We start from the raw sequence: 23821 nt of genomic DNA, 5'->3' as shown, positions 1-23821 counted from the left end.
ATTTCATGTTAAAATTCATGCAATTTTCATCATGAAAATACCCCAAAATTAAACTGGCATAGTAAAAAGGGAAAAAAACATACGCATACATACACAGACAAAAACACACACATATCCTTGGCAAACATGAAAAAAGGAGGTAAGGCACCGAAACTGGCTACCGTGGAGAACTAAATGATATCAGGTAACCTACGTGACATTTAAACGTAGCGACGCGAAGAAAACATCTTCAAAAGTGAAAGTTCTCGGAAGGACAAATGTCGAGCTAGGGAAGCGCCAAGCACCCCAGAGACGACGGAACATTGTAGTAAGAAACGCTGTGACTGTGGGGGACACAACTTTGAACCAACTTTTGTATTTTCAAGGTAAGTTTAATACTTTTCTTGAAAATACCCTTATTGTTGTATAACGCTTTCAACGTGTGGTGGCCGTGAATGCAAGGCTAGCTATGGGCAAATTCTAAGTAGCCTATATTTGCAGTGGGTTCCATGAGCAAGTTCTGGGCTCATTACGTACTATTTTTATATCGTTACTAACGTGTTCATATGGCTTACGTCTTTGCGATAAAGGTTAAGAAACATTCAAAGGCAACCACAAGGATACAGTTTCAGTCGTTTCGAACTTCCACTTTCTAAGCTAGCTTCTTCCTTTTTTTACGACTTTGTCCCCGAGTACAACAACATTTTCTCAATTTGAATTGAAATTTGTGTTTTCTGGAGTGGGTATGACATCAAAACAAACCTCGGTCCTTTCCCTTTCGCGGATCGAATTTCCCTGCGTCCTTTCATGGGGCGTGGTGAGGCTGGTTTACCTTGGGTGATAGGAATATACCGAGTTGTATTCTCACACATTTTATACACACACATACACACACACACACATAAACACACACACGCACACACACACACACACACATAAACACACACAAACACATAAACACACACACAAACACATAGTACACACTCACACACATGCGGAATCACACACACACACTCACACACAAACACACACAAACACACACAAACATAATCACACATACACACACACAAACACACACAAACATAAACACACAAACACAAACGAAGAAGAAAGGGTCGATTCGCAAGTTAATGTGTGCTGTAAATCACATGTTTTTAAGGCGACTGGATTTTTTTCTGTTATAAAAACACCATATCATATTCCCCGACTTCTTTGCCTGCATGAGTGGATGTTGCCTGGTAACACCCTGGACTGAATGTACTTATACCTGTACAAATGTAATGATATCACCCATGCATTGTTTACCACAGGAAACCCAATACTATCGCTATAGCCTACTTTGAAAGTCTAAAGAAACCCTTTGAACAATGACTTTGGTCAAGCAACTATAATATTACCGCGTTGCACGCGTGTTTTTGTGTATGAATACATGTCTGTGCATTTGTGTGTGTGCTATGTCGTGTGTATGGAATAGTGTATGTGTGTATATATATATATATATATATATATATATATATATATATGTGTGTGTGTGTGTGTGTGTGAGTGTGAGAGAGAGTGTGTGTGTGTGTGTGTGTGTGTGTGTGTTTCTCCGTATTTCTGTGTGTGTTGTTCAGTACTGCGTTTGCTGTGCTTCCTTGTTAAGTGTTTTCGTATGTATTTAACTCAAGACGGTATGGGTAGATTTTAGTCGGTATGTTGGCAGGACTTGATGACATCAAATTCAGTTTCAGGCCCCCTTACCGTTTTCTTGGTACTGGAACTAGTTTAGGGTTGAAGTAAATGAACATCCTTAAGTCGATGCTCATTTCCTTGTACAAGTGTTGTACAAATACGTTAACGTATGTTCTTTTTTTTTTATTTACCGTTATAGCAATACCTGAAACGAAAACATGGGGACTTGCGCCAGCGTAAATGCCAGTCAAGTGCACCCCCTACCGGAAGGGCCTGGAATCATCCTGGACACCGCCGTCTTCACCCGACCGTCGCAAACGGGCACCTCATCTGTGAGGACGAAAAGACTTGAACTCAAAGACGCCACCCCACATAATCTGAAAGAAGTTTTCAAGTTAGATTTCTATCCTAAAGTAGTCACAGACAAGAAGACACAGTTGACCAGATTCCACAAGGGCCCACCCACCAAGCCGTTTTCGAAATTACAGGTCAACGCAGAATACGAGGTGGGGGGAGGAGAGGACGAAGAAGAAGGAGAAGAAGAAGGTACTAGTTTTAAACTTCGTTAAATGTTAATGTAAACCGTTATAGCTTTATAAAGTACCTTTTCAATTCGTATGAATAATTCAAGGTAGCTTTACGTTTTGGGCATACGTTTCCTTTCAATTTGGGTCAGAATCATTGGTCTGATCTTGAATGTTTTTGGAGGGAGGCATCGCCGTAAATCAAATTAAAAGAAAAGACTTTAAATTAAAAGTTGATACCCATGAACGAAATAATGAGGCCTGGTTTACCTTTATCTGCGGGTTAACCTAATAGTATGTCCTTAAATTGTTTGAATGAAAAATCTTAGGTATTTAAGTGGTTTCAAGTAAACTGCAATATTTTCAAAATATTGCAGCTTAAAACCGCCATCCGTCGAATTAATGTTAACAACATAATGCCTAAATACCAGCGTTATTTCTCAAAATGGAAACGAGCATTTAATTATGTATTAACTCTAAGAATTATTAAGGTAACCCCAAATTGTAAGATCTATGTCTATCATCACCCACAGACCTGTACAAGTTGAAGACAGAAGGGGTCAGTATGAAGTCAGGGGATGTCCAGCGGGCTGTGATCTGCTCCGAGGCCGTGTATCTGTCCGACCTTCCCGACACCGACGCCATTCGACAGTTTTTTTAAGGAAGAGCGGGACCTGCACAATTTTGAGCGGGTCAGCGTCAGCCGGTATGGTCCTGTACGGTACCTCCTGGCCGAAACTCGAGACAAAGAAGAGGTTTTCGTCGCATTCAAAGGTAAGACATTGTCACACATTTACTGGCGGACCTGCCTACGACCTGTGTTGCTTTGCTTGCTGCGTTGGCGCTGACCAGCCGCCCGCCAAGCAGATGATACTCAACGTCCTGCTGTTGAAGCGGCAGCTATCAGCCAATCACGTCACTACCAACGGTCAAGAAGCAATGTGATTGGCTGGTGAGTTGAATATCTGATTGGCTGACTGCTGACCAACGCCAACGTAGCAAGAAGCAAGATTCAAAGGGGCCAATTACGTACGTATAGTGCAAGCATATGTGAGCTTCCGGACATGTGACGACATTGCCGGAAAGTTTATACACACCCCCTCCACTGCCGCTTATGTCAAGTCAAGTCAAGTCAAAGTTTATTGCACAACATTTGTAGAGCGTGTACAGTCTATGGCAAACTTAGTTAAAGTTGTATTGTACAGACAACTTACAACATACTAGTAGTGGAATTAATCTAATAAAGTAACTGTTACAATAGATAAATGTTATGCACTGTTCTTAGAAACGTGTAATGTGAAACAAATCCAGAATGTTGCCATAGACTATTTGCTAATGACATGAAAACATACTACATTCAGGCTCTATGCTATACAAAAAGCACGATTGAGAGGAGACACAGCGAGGGTCTTATCATCTAGTATATACATTGCTATGGCAATGTATACAAAATGAAGTTGAGTGGTGGTTTGTGTGTCATAATGATGCATGAGGTCAGTGACTTGACTATTGTCGTCATCTACTAGTACCTTTATTCACGTGGTCAATGGTTTTCAACACCAATGTATGGTATGTCAATCACCATCACAACAAGTGTATGTCTTACACTACAGGTACGTCAGACTTCAATGACGTCATGGCCGACTTGAAGCTATGGCCAGAGGCAGCGGGTCAAAGTGGAGACAATCACTGCTCCGGGGTTATCGGGAAATACCATGCGGGCTTCATGGACCTGGCCTTTCGCGTTCCCGCTCACCGCATCCTGAAGAAATACAGCAAAAGCCGCATTGTCGTCTGCGGACACAGCCTAGGGGGCGCTGTTGCACACATCGTGGCCATAAACATGATGATGCACCTGCGCTCCAACAATCAACCAACCGACAACGTCAAGTCGATCGCGTTCGGCACCCCGTACTTCGGAAATGACGTTGCCCAGCAGTTTGTAGAGGAATACAACCTCTCTCCTCATCTGCTGACGATCATCAACGAAAAAGACCCCGTGCCGTACATACTCCGCCTAGCGGAAACGATTCAATGTGCAGGAAAAACAGTCATGAAAAAGTTTGAGCGTTCGTCACCCGGCGTTAAGGTTATTTTGGGTCTCCTCACCGAATTCCTTATAGAGGGTGCGAAAGACGCGCTCCGTCGTCTGCTAGAGGAGCTTGGCAAATGCAAAGGTATGCCTAAAGACTTGGCCGACTTGGACCTAGATTCCATTTACGTGCCAATAGGATGGTATCTACACATCAGCTGCAGTACGACGAAGGCCGGTGGGGGCGGTCATTGGAATCGTAGCCTCCTGGACCATATCGGAGCTGTCCAGTACGCAAGACCAGACATCCGAGATTGGAAAGGTAATGTTTTGTCGATTCACAAGCAAAGAATAAAATGTTTACATATTGAACAAAATTTGAAGACATCTAACGTCCACGACATATTTAGAGCGAGCCATTGTAGAGTTTTATATTGACGTTGAAATATGCAAAAACTGAACAATTTTCTACATTACGAAGGCCACACATCAAGGAGCTATGAAATCAACATTGACCGTCGTCTTCTTAAGCCTCCCACATACGATTAATACATTCATATGTTGTGCTGAACTAAAATATCGGGAGAAGTACACACATACACACAGGCATGTGTCTGACGATTTTCTCTCTCTTTTATTTCAGCTGAGGATTTCCAGTGCCACAGGATGTCCAACTACCGCACGACTTTCTTCCAAATCGCGAGAGGGACGACATACCAATCTGATGACGAAAACAGCCGGTCCAGTGACGTCACCATGACGGACCCAATTTTTCCCGCACGCATCAAGAAGCTTAAAGTACATGTACTAACTGTGAAAGGTACGTAAGATGAAGCTTACAATATATAAAGATATACGGGTCTATAATATGGTCACAGTTGCGTTATGCTTCAAGACACTTAATGAAATCTATTAATCTCCTAAATAATTAACTGAATATCTAACAGATATATCCACAGTTTCTTGAATCATCAAGGTACAGCAAAATCCATTCCCCAAGAAATACACCTGTTGAGAATTTTTTGAAATTTTTGCAAATGCAGCATTTTTATACCTCCGATGCGTAACCAAAACTCCTTTTCACTTAGCACTTCCTAATAAATAATAATAAAATTGTTTTCTTTTCCAAACTCAGATGCTACGGATGACTCCAGAAGTACAATTGCAAAGAAATGCCAAATCGAAATCAAAGGTGACAACTTGGACTTTCTTGAAAGGGATGTGCCCATTTCAGGCAAGTTGCAGTTTCTTGTATCAAATTTTGTTTTCAAGTTGGTTTAAGATATCACTCGTGCCTCAATTCGCCATTTTTTTGGGGGGGGGGGGTAAAACCTTAACCTTCAGTTTGTGATGAAACTACCAAGCTAATAATTTGATGTGTTTACTAACTAATGTTTAGGTAACATTTGCTGAACGGCTGGGATATTTATCTAAACGAAAATAAAAATTGTGTATAAAAAAAGATATGCACAAAAGGTTTTCCTTACGTGTTGATTTTTTTGCATGTTGTCTTTTTTTATCCTACTTCTTGTCAACACATATAGCCCGGCCAGGCTCCCGTTTGAAAACGTGACCTGGGCAAAATCATAACCTCAACTCCAGCCGTTGGCATGCGACAGTTCGGGATGCCCTAAGTTACCATGACTTGGTGTCAGGCTCTTCAGTTACGTACTATATACATCGTGTAATTGATCAGATTTTTATTTCAAACATTTAGGACTTCCTGTGCCAAATGGAAAGATTGCCGTGCTTTACATTTCCCGTAAGTTGGTGGCGTTACAGTGTGACATCAAAACTGACCGTCTCTCTGCCGCGGAGGCTACTATCAGGACACACTTTGAAGAAAAGAAGGCCCCCAAAATTAACTTAAAAGACATCAAGGTAAGAGGATTTTGTTGTTGGGATTATCTACAACTAGAACCCATTATCAATTATGTAAATACCAGAAAATGTTAAGAGTAAGCCCATATGTTCGTATATTTCATTCCAAGAAACGTTGTGTTCTCGGGTATATTTTCAATTTTGAGAGGGGGGGGGGGGATGACAACATTCCAATTTAGTTCACTATCTTGTGGAGTTTTAGCAAACCGTGGCACTACTAATGACATGGAGAATTTTACAGGAAGTACCCAAACTGCCATATAAGGAGGGACTTCTACGTGAGGTGGTGAAAGGCGTGGATGAATTAGTGGGTGGAAGTTTTTTTGGGGCAGTGGCACGCGGGGCAGCGTCAAGAGGGTTGTCAGGAGCGTTGTCAGGAGCGTGGAACTGGGGGGTCAAGAGAATCAGGGGTTCGTATGGTAACACGGAAAATGCTTAGACAAATATACAATTTCGTCCTTTACCATCGTTAGGGAGGCCTTACTTTTATCTGTTGTTTGCGCTTTGGTTTTCCGGAAAGTAAATTTATGGAACTTTAACCCTAAGAGTTTTCTTTGGAAATTCATCCGAATAACCGATAAACAGTATGTAAGATGTGTAACACAGCATTGTAATGTTCGTATTATTTGTGAGCACACTGTAAGAATATTGATGCATACAGATAAGTATTGCATGTATATAGCTAATGTTAAGGTTTGTGTTATATACTGAAAAAATAGTTAAAATGCTTTGTTTGCAGTGGATACTGAGATATTATACAAATATGCAAATAATGATGTTTTGCTTGTTGTCTGAGTGCACTTGACATGGCTTTGACAGCCCAAAATATGTAGATGGCTTTTGATAAATCAGTTATGCAACTTCATGAGTATGAAGTCTAGGAGCTTTTTAGATAGGGATGACTATATTTTCCTACCTTGTTTGGGAAAGGGAAATGTAATACTCTATATGGGGGGGGGATCCTTACCATGAAATATATCAAAGCAAAAAAATAAGGACTGAGAAGTAATCTCATTTAGTAAAGGTGCAGCTGTGCACTTCATTGTTACAATTTGAAAAGAAAACTTCTAGAATTTTCGTCTGTTATAAAAGCGTGCATTGAATAAATGTCTGTTTTATGTATCATGCTTGTAAATAATATATGTTTCAGGCTTTGGTGTGAATTTATGTTAGATGTGATTTTGCAAGTAAATTGTATTTGCTTGCAAATGCTTGTTCTATATGCTAAAATTGTATGTCATTACCAAAATATATGGCATAATGTATATGCATAGATAAATGGTACCATTGTGGTTAATCGTTCGTTATAAATCAAATTAATGTAATATTGAGTTCTCATCCGTTTGAAATACATTCTATGTAAAATTCTTTGTGGCTGCTATTTGTGTGTACCAATTTGTATAGATAAAGAATGATTTTTTAAGAACCGATTCACTATTTCATATCCATCATACCATTAGTATTTCTTGCCCTTTGTTCTAACATTTTGGAAACCCTTGTAGGCTGTAGATATCTAATTAAGATAAGTGACTATTTGAAACGATTTCTAATATTACGACGTAGCTCGTATCTAGCAATATGTTTGAGGACATAGTAACTTCAGTTTATATTTCAAAACTAATACAAAATTTTAAAACATTTTCAAACAGTAAAAGGTTGACCTACATGTTTGTAAATTGCTGATTGGTTAGATGGATATTTGTGCATTTACTTTCAAAATTCTTTCAATGTCTTGAAAGAAGTTTAAATATTTCAGGTAATTTTAGCATTCTGACAAATAAGCGATAACGTAACAAACGAACGCGCAAACGACAAAGAACACAAAGATGTGTACAACAATACAAAACAAGGACTTTACTTCAAACGACATAACATAACAGTGTTTTCTTCAAGACTTATTTGGAACACAAAATGTCATCATACCTTCTCGGTCATGCCATCTCTGGGAACGAGTTCCCTCCAGCACGATTTTCATGGGCATGAATCATGATCTTGTTCCCAGAAAAGTCATAAATAAAAGAACACAATCAGTTGTCGTATTTCAAATGCGTTCAAATCAGTGAATTGTGCTCAACACATTAAATCCTCTAGACTGTATCAATATATGTATAACTCGTGAGTTGGCAAATTGTCATATTGTGGTAAAATCAAAATAACACACTTGTATCATTTAACCCATATGACCTTTGACCCTCTGGTTATATGGTTATCTACATGGTGTAGCAAACAAGGATTGATACCATGGTTATCTATCATAATAGCTAAAGAAAGATGGCGGTTCTCGTACGAAAGCTTCTCACAAAGCAACTTTTAGTCGTGCGAAACAGTTAAATTCCTTATGTTTAATATCTTTACTAACATTCCCCGAAGGCCTGTACAGAGGGAAGGCTCTGTTTAACCGAGTTTTCCACTTTACACATTTAGGCAATTCTCTGATTGATTGACAGCTGGTAATAGGGGCCACGCCCACAAAATTGGAAACCTCCGTCCGGTTTAGCAGAGCCTCTTCACATCATATCGTCAAGGCCTTTGGTGGGACTTTGCTAATGAGCTTGCTTTACATATGTGCTGACGTTTTTGTAGTACAATTTCGTGCAATTGTATGTCTAACCCAACCTCCAAACATTTTATATGAGAGGTTGTCAAAACTCTGCTTTGTCTTCATACTACAACATCTTTATCAGCTAAATTTTAGGGGGAGGGGGTGCATTCTAAGTAATAAGTGAGAGAATATCCGCACACATTGCGAGAGCGAGGATGGACATAAGCCCGAGGGACGCCAATATCCCCTCGGCACCACTGTTGCCACTTCGGACGGGGGCCCGAGGGTCGTTGTGGCCCGTCAGGATGTGGGTGTTACACCGATCGTCCGTGCAGCACAGTTTGCACATCTGAAAATAAACGTACAGATACCCACGGGGCATGATCATCGCAGATATTGGTGAGCATAGTCAGAAAGCAGTTAGTACATCATCAACATTCGAACACTTCTCAACTTTAGACAATGATCCATCTCGAAGATCTTCCTTTTAGCTAGGCAAACAGTTGAGTTTTGTACGACTTATGCGGAAGGCTATCACGCGAATGTCTTCATTTTGCAATGTTACTACAACTCTACAACAAACCTAAGACAACCCTACGGCAACCCTACGACAATCGTATGACGATCCTGCGACAATCGTATGACGATCATACGACAATCGTACGACGATGCTACGACAATCGTACGAAAATCGTAAGAATGTGACTGGTCCCCAAAGCTTATTATTACCTTTGCTTGCCTGTCGGCTGTCATGCAGGTCTCGTACTTCCAGTAGTCGGTGCACGAAGGCTTGCAGCTCCGTTTGTACGACACGTTGAAATCCTCTCCGATTCGTTCCACCTTGTGGGGAAAAAATATTTAGCTCCTTGCCATACAGCGCCACCATGCGGTATCATAAAGACTAGCCTTACAAATACTATCCATTTACGACTAGTGGTGGGTACTAGTACAGAATTTCCAAGTACACGTATACGGTTCAGAACCGGAGGATCAGGTCGAAGTCCGTGACCTCAAATTGGACCTAATTATCTGGGAAAACTTGTGAATGGGCCATACTCAGAACAAACGTTAAATCTACGATCTGATGTGTTGGAAAGTAAGCAAAGATGCACCACATCAGTTAGAGGAGGTATAATGACTTTATATATATAACTAGATTAACGATTGTTTCATTGGCAAAGTCACTTTATTCTAAAAGCAAACGTTAGAATGTGGAGTTCGTATCAAAAGTGTACAAACTCTAATCAACGTTTTTAAAAAAACTTACCCAGCATGCTTCTTGCTCTTGGCACCTGATGGCATGTCCCCCTAGGCCATTTCCCGTCATGCATTCCCGCGATGTCCCCTCGCAGTGGTAACACATGGTGTTGTCTGGACCTGCAGGGGACAGCAAGTTTGAGAATCATTCTCTAAACGTTATTGATTTCCTTGCGGAATAGGGATAGGTACGACTTTGGAGAAGGGGGCAGATGATCTACGCAAGCCTGATCAAGCCTCGTGCTCTCTCGCGAGATCGAGACAAGATCACTCTCAGTGAACAAGATGGACTGTCAGCCGTGGGAAATTTGGAAGTACATGTATTTACCAAGCCTTTAATTACAGTCATTGCTTGAAGGAAGAATACTTGGAGTTGCCATTCTCTAAACGTACATTAATGTTACGCCGCAGTACCATACGAATACATTATATACAAAAAACATGACAGCGTAATCAAATAACCACGAATACACACCAACTAAAGCAAACACACACCTGTATGTATTGACTCCCTGGGCGTAGTCGGCAAAGTATAGATCTTTCCACGTTAGATACAGAAAATACACAAGGCAGAGTGCATCTTACCTTCAGTGTACATTGTGGAGTTGTCAGAAGACCCGGCTGCAGTAACGATGCCTTGACGCATGGTGGCGCCTGTGTGTGGAGTTCCCCCTGTCGCGTGCCCACCCTCTGCGGCGGTGCCACCACCAGCACCGGTCGCTATAGCAACGCAAGATTTGACATTACATCATATGATAACGTTTTATAGCTACTCAAACGCCTGATATGAAGAAATAGACACCAGGGTTATGACTTAAATTCCAATCGAGTATTCTCAAGGCAATAAGTGTCATTCCAGATACGGCGGCCATGTTGGATTGGAGGGGAGACTGTCAAATGTGCTAGGAATGCCAAAGGCTTCCCTTAGACAATTTTGTGGGCACAATCAAGTAAAAAAAAAGGATCAGTTTCTTCAAAAAAATTTCCTTATGCTTTGATTGTCATTATGGTCCTGGTGTTAGAAACAGACAAAATTTGTTCATTTTCAAAATCATGAGAAAATCAATGTAGGCGGCGATGTCATTTATAAATCTTTGTCACTTCCTGCAGCTTAACAAAAAAAAGTCTGCAGCAGACTGACTATGCTGGCTCTAAAGGGAGAATAATTTGCCAGGGAAGTCTACCGGAGGGGGACATTAACCTTACCGAGAACTGATTTCCCTGACGAATATCCCAATTTTTAATCGAATTCTACGATCCCCTCGATGACCTCCATATGAAGGGCAGTCGCCAGGCAATCCCTGGCCCATTGAAATGTACCCAAAAAAGCAGAGAAAGACAGTGGCAATAACTCACCTTTCTGACGTTACTGTGATTAAAAACTTACCCTCATATGAAAGCCAATCATCCCAGCTGTGATAAAATCCGCGTCATTGGAAATCTTACGGCATAATTTGCAAAAAAATATACCCCCAAACCCTCCCACCCCCTCAAACGCATAACCATCAAGTGAAGAGGCCCATGCACAACCAGGAAATAGTCCCAACATTATATCACCTAGAAACACCAAAAACTCAGCTTTTCGGCCATAATCAGAAAGTAGAAACCCACCACTATCATATACATCTCAAAACTGCCAGAAATTCTACCCATTTTTTCCAAGAAAAAAAATCTGGAAGTTTTAGACCCAGAACTACATTCATGGCGAATGGCTGGTGGATCCCCTGAAGGTCTGGTGGAGGTCAATGAAACTTACACATGTCCTGTGTTGTAGTAATGAGGCTTGGACAGCTCAGCACACCGCTTTCAGGAGGGAAACACTGTCCCGTCACCGGACACGCCAGAGAGTCCGGCGGGCAAAGGCTCCACTGCACCCGGTAACCCTGCCCGATGGGGACGGAGCTCGGGGAGAACGTCAGGATCATGGTCTGCCCCTCCTCGGCGCCGATCGCGATGGGCCCCGCCTGGTCCCCGCACACGGTCGTGCTCTCCACTACCCCGTTGCTGTCGCTTGTTGAGATCTGTAAGAATATATATTGTTCTTTAACGTTTGGACACCGCATGGTAGAAAAACGCACGATCTATAACATTAATGCAATAACGTAACGTTTGGGACTGCATGTGTTAGCAGCGACACTTACCTGCATTGCGCAAAATAATTCATCAAATTGCCCTAATAGGCTAATAGGAGTGTAATAAACGGTCAATCGCAAGTCTTGTGTACAAAGAAAATCGCTACCCAATACATACTAATAGTGTAAGGGCTAAACTTGGTAATAGTTTGGATGGAAATCGAAGATCACATAAATTCCTTAAAGTTTTAGAGTTTTTAAGACTTTTGGCCCTAATTGTGAAATATGCTTTTGTGATAATTCCGTTTCCTTCCTAATTGTTCAAAAGACCAACACACAACAAAAGCACAATGGACACACAACCCCCGAAACGTAACCTTCTTGGCAAAGGCATGCAATAGACTAATCTCGTGGCCACCCCCGTCAAAACGTAGAAATGAAAAATAAAATTAGATAAAATGACATTATCTGACGGTCATGCAGCCATTCTGTCATTGGTCGAACAGATAATTGCCATCCTCTCATTGGTTGATCCATTAATTGTGATGGACAGCCAGGATTGGTGCATAAACACACACACGGTTTACCTTCACTTGAAAGTGCATCTGTATTCGTACAAGTTATTATGGAAAATTTGACCCAAATTTTCGACTGTTCAACTCCAGTCTTTGTCTTGAATTGGACAATCGACTGCTTCTGTGACCTCACCTTAAGTAGAAAACACACGTGACTCGGTGAGTAGTGGATCATAAGTTGCGGAAGTCTATCAATATTATATAGACGGGGGTTGCCATAGTCTTCTTGTAGTTACGTGTGTTACATGACGAGACGTCACAAAAGCAGTGTATCATCTATTCCTTGAAAAAGACTTGAATTGACCAGTCTTAAATGAAAAAAGTAGGGGTGGGGGGGTGGAAGTTTAAGTTTAACAAACATAGTTACCTCAATGTTTCCCGCGCTGCAAGCGACGCCGAATGGATCGTCGAAGCTGGCGAGAATGGTGGGGTAGCGCCCGTCCGACTCAGGGGCCGCGCTCAGGGTCCATGCACAGTCCATCCCAGCGATGTAGAAGCTCGGGTAGTTCGGGGTGGACAGAGTTCCGTTTTCCACGATGTTCTCGATGTTACTTGAGCATCCTATGGTACGAAAATGGCGACAACACTTTCAGGTTAATATATACAGATACAGAGTTCCACGACCTCATACGGTCAAATGATGTAAAACCTCTACAACCAATCGTTTATCTAAATAAGGTTTCCATATGCATAAATTAAGGGTTTTTTTAATGACCTGCCCCGAGGTGATATGGTGTCATAACGCCCGGTCTTTTGCTAAAACCACCGAATGAATGGTTTTATGAGGTGGTTATAGCAACTTCGAACTCAACACCACCGCGAACATTTTCCATGGCAGTAAGAAACTACAGAGTATGGTGCTAACGCGAACTTAAAACCACTGCGAACAATCCTTTCCTCGCTACCGCAAAATTAAATCCCCGCAAACTTAAATGCATTTACAGTATTTCGTATACTTTTAGTATATGTCACATATGTCTAACCCCTTCCCCCCATTGCATATTCCAGTCTGTTATAGTATACCTTAAACCATGGCATGGGGCATTTTACAAAAGAAGAAGATATCATACCAGCGTTCTTGAGCGCTGCATAAGCCCCCAAGCCCTGTTCTAGACAATCTGCACCCTCGTCTGTCCAGTCGTTACAGTCATTGATCAGGTCGCATGTCTTTGACTGGTTAATGCAGGTGGCGCTGTAGTCACAGGAGATCAGGGTAGGTAGGCACTCCACCGACCACTCTATGCCGAAACCCTCGCCGCCAACGCTGTCGTCGGACCTAACAAATGTAACGTTACGCGAGAGAGTGTGAGAGATTACGAGAATTCACGAGAATACACGAGAATGTACGTGGATGGGCGATACTTCACGGACACACAAACTACACATCCATATATAAGCATTTATAGCATACTTACATGGAACATCATGGCTATACAATTGTACATTAAAGTATGACAATGTACGTCAATTTTAGAACACATATCCACTCTAAAAATGACGCGATAGATGTTACCGAAACAATTAAAACAAGCTTAAAAACACCTATAACATGCCTGAATGCACCAAACTCACCATACATCAATGAAAGGTTTATTCCATTAAAATAGGGGCGACCTATATGATGTATCCGTTGTTTCTACAAACGTGACGTTTAGGAATATCAAGTCAACGGATGTGGTTTCAAAATTGTATTATTTTGAAAATTATTGTAGTTTGAAACCACGTCCACCAATTTTATATCTGTTTTTCCCGCCGGCCGAAAAAGCAACGTAATCAAACTTATACAGTATCAACACCGATGTATTCCTCTACAATCACCACAGTTTCCACATCGCTGTTGTGCACGGACGAATAACTACGGCCTTTGCAAGTACCCGAACTACTTTGGGGACGGGGGTCGCGAATAAATACTATGTTCTGAGACCTTAAATAAAACGGACATAGGTTCCCCTGCGGACAAAGGTGAACTAGCGTTAGTTAAAAAAAGAAATGCTACACACCGTACCTAAAGGTGATGAGTACATTGTTCCCCGAACTTGTTACCGGGCTCGGGAGGGAGTTTCCGCAAACTTTGGCCAGGGAAGCGGCAGAGGGCTCCGATCCGTCACGAATCTATAGTAAGAGTCATTGCAGGGAAAATATACTTAGTAGTAGTTGATTGTATACTGTAAATAAATTCAATTTCGAGGGGATTCAATTTCGCATTAGTGTTTGAATCACATAATGTACAGTAATTGAAACACGGACTCCTTTAAGTCCCCTTCACACGAGAGCAATAATCAGCCGGAATGTCGGAATTCTCTTCTATTCCTGGCAATTTCTGGCGTGTTCCAGAAATTCTCACTGTACTCCAGTCATTTCCAGATATTTGTGCCCGTTCTTTTGGCTGGCCCGAAAGTTTTTGACACTACATAGCGATGTGCATTCGAAGTGGAAAAATATCGAATGGCATTCAAACTGTATTCTAAGTGGATTCTAACTATTCTAGCTGCAGTATAACCGCATTCCACGGCATTCCAACATTGTTGGAAACATTTTTATCTCATTCGATGGAGAACCGAAACGGCAAGACACTTCGAAACTTGCCAGAATGTGGCCAAAAGAATATCTGGAATGCAGTGAGAATTTCAAGACTACACTACGAATTCACAGGAATAGGAAAATAATTTCCATTCTGACGGCATTTTGGCCCCTTCCCTACTCGTGTGAAGGGGATATAAGGTCCATGTGGAATTCCCACTCGGAACGAGCCCGAATGTGGCACGAATTTCATTCCCTCTGGTTCTACTTGATTCCTGGTAATTCGGTTTCAGTGTGAAGGCCCTATTACGAACAACACTTACTAGAGACTGGGTAAGGGCGGTGTACCGAAAGTGTGAAATGGGACGAACTTGAAAAAAAAAATCAGAAAGGCCGGCATTTGCTTGAGAGCAAATGCAGCACATTTCAGTCATCTTCCTCCCAATGCAACAATAGACTGTTCCAAAATCACTCATGTGCGAAAATGGAACACTTCTGCTTAAATGACTACTGATCACACTTAAGCCCAGAAATGAATCTTACATAGAGTAGGAGGACGTTGAAGCTATTTGCATAATCAGAATGTTTCATGAAGATATGAGGTTTCCGAACAGTTCCTACTAATATGTCTTGTTTATCTATCGTCTTACCTGGAAGTAGTCATACCTACACTGCGCGTCGACTTCAATATCCAACGCGTTGAAGACTATAACGATCCGCTGACCTTCATCGACAATGATCCTCCACCTAGCGGAAACAATTGGAAGGGCAGTCATAACGTCATCAAGTTATGTTAAACAGGTATTTCAATGGACTTCACCAAAATTTGCGACAGGCATTGAAAAAGTGACGGAAATCTGCGTAACTTGCAATTGTCACCTGCAATTACGATTTAATCCTTTTTAAAACGCAATACGGGACCCTCCAATCTCTAGCGGTAGGTCTCGCGAGACTGTAATCTGGCCGCGCGCGCGCGCGTGATTTGACAGTCGGACGGTAACAGCCTTCAGCAGCCCAGCGGCTAACAATGGCTTCTCCCAGCATCGACTCGATCGAGTCAACTTCAGAGATTCGTTGTGCTATTATTTGGCAACATCCGCCGGTAAATCGATTGAGCAGATAATATTGTTGTGAACCTATGGACTCGATATCGTGCTGTAAATTTGCAAATTTCTGGTCATTTTTACATTTTTTGACGGGCAGCTTATGCTTGCTTGTCGTGAGAAAAACGTGCATATAGGCGCGTCGCTTTACTTGTAGTTACTCGGATAAGTTTGGCTCAAGCCGTAAAAATATCCCACAAAAGCGTACAAGTACCATTGTTGGATCCTTGTAGATCCAAACACGTAAGACTTTCGGCGATTTTGACCGTAAATTAGTCGATGGCAACATATCGGCCTTTGGGAGTTTACGCGTACGTGAGTTGGGGAGGGGGGCGTGTTTCCGCGTATACGCGTTCGTTTTGATCAAGGCGGAGTCACTTTTCCGACTATGATTTCAGTTTTCGCCGGATGAAACTCCACAAAAAGTGAAAATATCGATGTAGGGTCCTTCTGGGTAGAAATTTAGCATGGTTTCGGCGGCTTTGTGGCCGACTTTTGTGGTTAATGTAATATGTAATGAGTGGGTGTGTCTGCAAATGTATAACGTTTGGCATTTGCTGTTCTTTTTCAGATCAACGCGTCGCGATCGAAATTCACATCAGCAGGGAAATACTGCAAATCATATGGATGCAATAGCCGTCAGTCCAAGTGTGTTAATGAAGAGAAAGTGCCAACATGCATCATATTTTTCAAGATCCCCCCAAATGTACTTGATGATAACACGTTACTTAAGCACTGGGATTGTCTGGTAAAAAGACAGCTCGGAAGGGATAATTTCACCATGAACATGAAATTAGAAATGTACGTTTTTTATACATTTTAACGGGAAATGTGTACATCTACTGCATGTATTTCCAGTAACGCATTCGTGTATTCATTGTGTCCCCATTCAAAGAAAGGACTCACGCTAAAATAGGCAGTCCAGAATAAGACATTTTTCTTAACAAAGGTAGACAGCAGTGCAGCACTCAAAACGTCACACAGGTACCACCACCAAGTGCAAGGGAATGTCTATTGCTGTAACTTAAATTGGGCGGACTTCGTTGTCTACTTTGGCATGGATAATTTATTCTGCGAACGAATTAAAGTAGACTCAGAATGGCAGAAGAAGAATATCCCAAAGCTTGACCACTTTCACAAAACAGCCATACTACCGGAGCTGTTCACTCAAAGAGCCAAAGGAGGTAAGAAACTCTATGATATGTATGAAGAAATACAGTGGACTACTATGTATAGCACAGGGAAGTGGACACCTTACCTGTCTTAGGTCTGAGTAGGACGATGTCTCATTTGTTGCAAAAATTATGCCACACAAAAACAGTCAGAGATGTTGAAAGTTCACATTTTAATACAATGCACATTTGAATGATTATGTGTATGAAACATTACCATTTCCCAAAAGTATTACTTATCGGATGCTTATTTTCGTCAATACTGTAAATGCTGTGAGAACTTGTCTATCATTTGGAAAAAACACTAATGATATATACATGTAATTATCATTTCTCAAAAGCATGAGTTGCAAAGCTCTACGAGATCGAGTAAGACCATATGTTAAGACATCTTTTATAAAACATGAAATACGGCTATTGCATCATATGATTTGCAGTATTTCCCTGATGATGTAAATTTCGATCGCGACGCGTTGATCTGAAAAAGAACAGCAAATGCCAAACGTTATACATTTGCAGACACACCCACTCATCACGTATGAAGTTAACCAATAAAAAGTTGCCCACAAAGCCGCCAAAACCATGCTAGATTTCTACCCAGAAGGACCCTACATCGATATTTTCACGTTTTTGTGGAGTTTCAGCCGGCGAAAACTGAAATCATAGACATAGTCGGAAAAGTGACTCCGTCTTGATCAAAACGAACACATATACACGGAAACACGCTCCCCTCCCCAACTCACGTACGCGTAAACTCCCAAAGGCCGATATGTTGCCATCGACTAATTTACGGTCAAAATCGCCGAAGGTCTTACGTGTTTGGATCTACAAGGATCCAATAATGGTACTTGTACGCTTTTGTGGGATATTTTTACGGCTTGAGCCAAACTCATCCGAGTAACTACAAGTAAGGCGACGCGCCTATATGCACGTTTTTCTCACGACAAGCAAGCATAAACCGCCCGTCAAAAATTGTGAAAATTGACCAGAAATTTGCAAATTTACAGCACGATATCGAGTCCATAGGTTCACAACAATATTATCTGCTCATGGCATGCCGATTTACCGGCGGATGTTGCCAAATAATAGCACAACGAATCTCTGAAGTTGACTCGATCGAGTCGATGCTGGGAGAAGCCATTGTTAGCCGCTGGGCTGCTAAAGGCTGTTACCGTCCGACTGTCAAATCACGCGCGCGCGCGGCCAGATTACAGTCTCGCGAGACCTACCGCTAGAGATTGGAGGGTCCCGTATTAGCAAGTGGGGGCAAATTCTATATTTTCAAATACTAAGTAATGGTACGGGATGATAATTGGTACCGCACGATAATGGTTACCGCACAATAATGGTTACCACACGACAACTGGTACCGCAAGATGATGGGTACCGCACGATAATGGTAACCGTAAGATAACAGGTACCGCAAGATAATGGGTACCGCACGATAATGGGTACCGCACGATAATGGTTACCGCACGATAATGGTTACCGCACGATAATGGGTACTGCACAATAATGGTAACCGCAAGATAACTGGTACCGCAAGATGATGGGTACCGCAGGATAATGGTTACCGTAAGATAACAGGTACCGCAAGATAATGGGTACCGCACGATAATGGGTACCGCACGATAATGGGTACCGCAAAGATAATGGGTACCGCACGATAATGGGTACCGCACGATAATGGGTACCGCACGGTAATGGGTACCGCACGATAATGGGTACCGCACGATAATGGTTACCGCACGATAATGGTTACCGTGTGATAATGGTTGCCGCACGATAATGGGTACCGTACAATAATGGGTACCGCACGATAATGGGTACCGCACGGTAATGGTTACCGCACGATAATGGGTACTGCACAATAATGGTAACCGCAAGATAACTGGTACCGCAAGATGATGGGTACCGCAGGATAATGGTTACCGTAAGATAACAGGTACCGCAAGATAATGGGTACCGCACGATAATGGGTACCGCAAAGATAATGGGTACCGCACGATAATGGGTACCGCACGATAATGGGTACCGCACGATAATGGTTACCGCACGATAATGGGTACTGCACAATAATGGTAACCGCAAGATAACTGGTACCGCAAGATGATGGGTACCGCAGGATAATGGTTACCGTAAGATAACAGGTACCGCAAGATAATGGGTACCGCACGATAATGGGTACCGCAAAGATAATGGGTACCGCACGATAATGGGTACCGCACGATAATGGGTACCGCACGATAATGGGTACTGCACAATAATGGTAACCGCAAGATAACTGGTACCGCACGATAATGGTTACCGCAAGATAATAGTTACCGCAAGATAATGGGTACCGCAGGATAATGGGTACCGCACGATAATGATACCGCACAATAATGGGTACCGCACGATAATGAGACGACTACGTTATAAGATTAACACGACACATAAACAGTAGAATGTTGTGTGTATATACTCACGCGCAGACTGAGTTAGATGGGTACATGGCAGGGTGACCAGGGCTAGAGATGGCGCCGGATAAGCCACGTATGACCATATAACCCCCGTCCGCTCGTCCACACCCTGTCAATTATACGCCAAAATATGTAGATATGAGTTTAGATATATAAATATCGTGAATGTCTAAGTGTACTATATTTGGTACCGAGCACGTCTAAATGCACGATATTCGCGGACAAACTAGAAATGACGAAAGAAAAATGTGTGCCAGCCTACATGTTACCACAGGGGCCACAATGTCAGAATTATCCTCATATTTAAAGACATTCAAACAAACGTAAGTCGGGCGTAAGTCGGCCGTACGTCGGCCCTAAGTCGGGCGAACGTCACCCAACTGACTGGCGTCCGCCAATTGATTTGCACGATCTGCACGATCTGCAGGCGACTTGGTACAAGCTCTACGAACTCAGAGATCACCGGCGACTTGTCGCTTGTGTTACACCCCTGTCACATCATCCACTATCTTCAAGCCTACCGCTGGAAGATCGGCCTTATTTAAGATCGACAGAGGGTTGCGCGCGCGTATTTTTCACCTGAAAACCGTCCCTGTCACATATAAGCCATACTTTTACCTTGGACAATTTGTTGTGCAATAAATTTATCATTATAAGTGAGGCTCGGGCGATTGCCGCAGAATCGATCGATTTTCGCCAAATATGACAGGACTGTATTGATAACATGTTTCGCTGCACCGCGGCCATCGTACGACCCCTGAAAATCGCAATCGCCGGCGATCCCGAGAAATCGCGGATTATCGTGAGAACACCATTTGTCTTACGAAAATGTCATTTAGAGCTCGCAGAATTGTCGTCCGATCGATTCTCGCGTAATGTGACAAAGGTATAAACGATACGTGAAACCTGTGGAAATCTACAGTAGCTATATTTGTGCGTTCAGTTAAGAAACTGGACTCGGACGCTTCTTGTGGCTGTCTTAACCCTCAAACACCCGAGTGGGGTCCATTTGGACCCCAGGCGTACATTTTGAAGTGCCATTTCAACATTTTTGATCTGAAGAAAAAATCCTTCCGTGACTTTGTCAGTCAATATGTCTTACACCTTCTCCTAAGTTTTCGCAATGATTGGTACAATAATGTTGAAATTATTAAGAAAGTTTGTGTTCAGTTCCTCTGGGGTCCAAACGGACCCCAGCAAAAATGTGCAGTTTTTAAAACAAACTTTGGAGGCTAACTCCTTAACCACTTACAGTATGAATACCAAACTTTCAGACAATAATAAAAATGTAAACTGAAATCATCACAAAAATTTCTGGGTCATCAACATGTAATGTGACGACATTATGACGTCATTTGCCTCATCAGGGCGGCCATCTTGGATTTTGACCAATGACGTCATAAAATTAGCATAAATTATAAATTTTAAGTCATGAAAACTGCATTGAATTTCATAGAATTTAATTGTTGTCAGAAAACAGGTGTAGTTTACCAAGAAAACCTTGTTAATATTGAAATTGTCAAATTTTGGCAAAAATATGCCTGTTAGAATATGGTTGCCATGGCAACCCCAAAAAATGATAAACTTACTTTATTGACAAAAAACTTTTGCAAACAATATTCTGTGATAAATTACCAAGTTTCGTAGCTTTAGCTCTATCCGTTCATGAGTTATGCGACATAAATGTTTCTGAGGGCCTCAAAATTCCCCTATCTGGTGGGAATAGGTTTAGTGCAAAACGTGGTCCTTCTGAACTTTTGCATAAATTATGATAATGAGTTGGAATTAGCAACACCTTAACATCTCAAAATCTTCCTCTTACATTAACGAAGCAATGTATATATAATGCTCGCCGATAAGACATGGTACTGAGATTTTATGAACAAAACATTTTGGGGTCCGTTTGGACCCCACTCGGTCATTTTAGTCGCAAAAAAAGGTCGGGTGCTTGAGGGTTAAATCCTACCAATGATTAATATGACTGAATTGATCTTACCGAGAAAAGTTCAGTTTTTTGTTCTCGCCGGCTTTAGAACTAAAAGTTTGTTTTTTTTCAGAAACGAATTACACTTTTGTTTACAACTTGAAGCATGAATTTCTACGCCGAAGACACCATAGCTGCATACTAAAACTTGTTCTATTACGTATAAATGTATAAGACTGAGTGTAGAGCTCGTCTGAATGCATAATTAGCATATTAAGTACAGGGTATGAATAGGATCGAGTACAGAGTGCGTCCCAATATAAAAATTTACTCTTCTTTTATGTCTTATGAACATATTGGGTTAGGAATATAATACATACACACTATTCTAACTAAGAAAAAAACAGTGAAAATTGCAACAGAGAGACGACTATACCTATTTCTCAGTACAACGATATGAGCAATGAGTATATACCTTGTTCAGCGTTTGCCACAGTGGTCTGTCCCTCTGTAGTTGTTAGCAACGAAGGGTTGTCGGTAGGCCACACACGTGAAGACCCAAGTCCCACAGTAAACGGTTGGTGCGTTGGTCGAGAAGGACATGATACCAAGGAGTAGATAAAGACAAAAAAACACACGGTTAGGTGAGGGTAACATAAGGGATGTCCCTGTAGCTCAATTGGTAGCAGCCTACAGTTAAGCTCTTGTTTACAATGAGTTAGTAACTAGGAGACCCAAGTTCAATCCTGCGTAAGGTAGATACGTTTGGGCTGCATCCGTCTTTGGAAAGGTACGCAGAATGGGGGTACCGTGTTCGAGAAAGTGTCCCCACCGGGAAGAGCTACCAATCCATACCGGAAAAAATATACCCTTCTACAGAAACAGCCAGGAAACTTGATGCCATTTCTACCTCTATCTACCTCTAGATACCTCGTACCTCTGGACGAACGAATGTTTGCTGTTCAGTTCCGACTTCCTTTCCCAGGAAAGACTTAAATATACCAATATGTATATTATATTAAGTACGTCATACGAATTGGACGAAGTCTCGGACAGGGCCTGGCCATTTAGACAGAGACCAATGTCTTTACTCAGTGAAGTGTGAATTGATACATTAAGAGTTCACCGTTGAAGGTAATCGAATGGAGCTACGCCTGAGACTTTTATATACTCTTTCCAGCTGTTTGGTTTTTATCTTTTATAACGAAATACGTATCTGAAATGCCTAACATTCATCAACTTAAAGAGAGATATACAATCAAGTTTCTATACACACATATGTTAATATGATAATCAATTCGAACCGGTTATGCAAAAATATAGTAGAACTACCATTTTGAGTAAAGCTCGTGCAATTTCCAATCCCCCCAATAGAATTACGCACTTACTGAAAAAAATCTTGCTCGAGCTCTGGTTTAAAAATATTTCTATCAAGATTTGTTTTGAAATTCTTTTACCCTCGGGCGAGCTTTCATCAGTTTTACTTTGATATCGCTTTTTTCTACTTATAAGCTTAATGATTGCGGACTTTAGATTGAGATTGGAATGCTAGCGAAAACGCCCTGGGCAAAAAAGGAACAACAACTAAAAGTAATCGATCTTAGCGATGCCTGGCAAAACGTACTCACCCGTGTGACCACTCAGCACTAGAACCACCGCAACGAAGAGGAATTCTCCCTCCATGGCAAACGTTGTGCCGGCAAAAGTTTACGAACCACCCGGCAAAATTTCCGTTAACAACGGGGTGCGTTTGTTAGCACGTCTGCTATGTCTGACGTTTTCTTCTTGGTTTGAAGACTTCTTTTGAGTAAAGGACGTCGTTTTTAAAAATCTCATTAGTTGCTAGGAAAACGGAATGTTGGTATCCAGGGCTTGGGACAAAGTGAAGTGGATATTGGGATTACAGGTGATGATTTGATTTTCCCACTTGCAACAGTCGTCTTTTTTGTCGTGGATTGTTTTCGTTTTTCCAAGGTCAAAATACAAGTTGATTGGTTTAACTTAAGTGTATTAGCGTTCCTAATAAAGTCTGGGATAGGCACAATTGTATACTTTCTACACCTCGTAGGAGCTACTCTTTCCCAAATCTTAAAGCTAGTTTGTT

The 23821-nt window shown here is 41.7% G+C and overlaps 3 protein-coding genes across 3 annotated transcripts; 1 reads left to right on the top strand and 2 right to left on the bottom strand.

Moving 5' to 3' along the window:
* Positions 1-2716: 2716 nt before the first annotated feature.
* Positions 2717-6529, top strand: LOC118413747. The gene is made up of 6 exons (XM_035817278.1): positions 2717-2951; positions 3791-4531; positions 4853-5029; positions 5345-5443; positions 5927-6090; positions 6332-6529. Exons 2-6 carry the CDS (start codon positions 3814-3816, stop codon positions 6527-6529), a joined length of 1356 nt encoding a protein of 451 aa, XP_035673171.1. The 5' UTR covers positions 2717-2951; positions 3791-3813.
* A 1855-nt stretch (positions 6530-8384) lies between these two features.
* LOC118414899 lies at positions 8385-10005 on the bottom strand. The gene is made up of 3 exons (XM_035819191.1): positions 9900-10005; positions 9362-9472; positions 8385-8981 (listed from the first exon to the last, which is right to left on the bottom strand). Exons 1-3 carry the CDS (start codon positions 9993-9995, stop codon positions 8802-8804), a joined length of 387 nt encoding a protein of 128 aa, XP_035675084.1. The 5' UTR covers positions 9996-10005; the 3' UTR covers positions 8385-8801.
* Positions 10006-11631: 1626 nt separating this feature from the next.
* LOC118413746 (tolloid-like protein 2) lies at positions 11632-23492 on the bottom strand. Its single transcript, XM_035817276.1, has 8 exons — positions 23346-23492; positions 22193-22225; positions 19800-19902; positions 15707-15803; positions 14542-14648; positions 13607-13812; positions 12904-13097; positions 11632-11910 (listed from the first exon to the last, which is right to left on the bottom strand). The coding sequence occupies exons 1-8, from the start codon at positions 23398-23400 to the stop codon at positions 11632-11634; spliced, it is 1074 nt and encodes a 357-aa protein (XP_035673169.1). The 5' UTR covers positions 23401-23492.
* Positions 23493-23821: the final 329 nt, after the last annotated feature.

Source organism: Branchiostoma floridae, chromosome 4 (assembly GCF_000003815.2).
Source record: "Branchiostoma floridae strain S238N-H82 chromosome 4, Bfl_VNyyK, whole genome shotgun sequence".
Classification (NCBI taxonomy): domain Eukaryota; kingdom Metazoa; phylum Chordata; class Leptocardii; order Amphioxiformes; family Branchiostomatidae; genus Branchiostoma; species Branchiostoma floridae.
Note: the sequence above shows the minus strand (reverse complement) of the source record. Positions and strands in the feature narration are given on the sequence as shown.

Bases quoted from the DNA above. Each gene is read 5' to 3' on its own strand.
- LOC118413747 (XM_035817278.1), top strand. From the start codon at position 3,814: ATGGCCGACTTGAAGCTATGGCCAGAGGCAGCGGGTCAAAGTGGAGAC. The intron at 4,532-4,852 runs GTAATGTTTTGT...CTTTTATTTCAG, and splicing joins AGACATCCGAGATTGGAAAG to CTGAGGATTTCCAGTGCCAC. The intron at 6,091-6,331 runs GTAAGAGGATTT...AGAATTTTACAG, and splicing joins TTAACTTAAAAGACATCAAG to GAAGTACCCAAACTGCCATA.
- LOC118414899 (XM_035819191.1), bottom strand. From the start codon at position 9,995: ATGTGTTACCACTGCGAGGGGACATCGCGGGAATGCATGACGGGAAAT. The intron at 9,473-9,899 runs GTAAGTTTTTTT...TTTCCCCACAAG, and splicing joins AAGAGCAAGAAGCATGCTGG to GTGGAACGAATCGGAGAGGA. The intron at 8,982-9,361 runs GTAATAATAAGC...GTTTATTTTCAG, and splicing joins CAGCCGACAGGCAAGCAAAG to ATGTGCAAACTGTGCTGCAC.
- LOC118413746 (XM_035817276.1), bottom strand. From the start codon at position 23,400: ATGGAGGGAGAATTCCTCTTCGTTGCGGTGGTTCTAGTGCTGAGTGGT. The intron at 22,226-23,345 runs GTGAGTACGTTT...TAACAACTACAG, and splicing joins AGTGCTGAGTGGTCACACGG to AGGGACAGACCACTGTGGCA. The intron at 13,098-13,606 runs GTATGATATCTT...TTCGTACCATAG, and splicing joins TGCAGCGCTCAAGAACGCTG to GATGCTCAAGTAACATCGAG.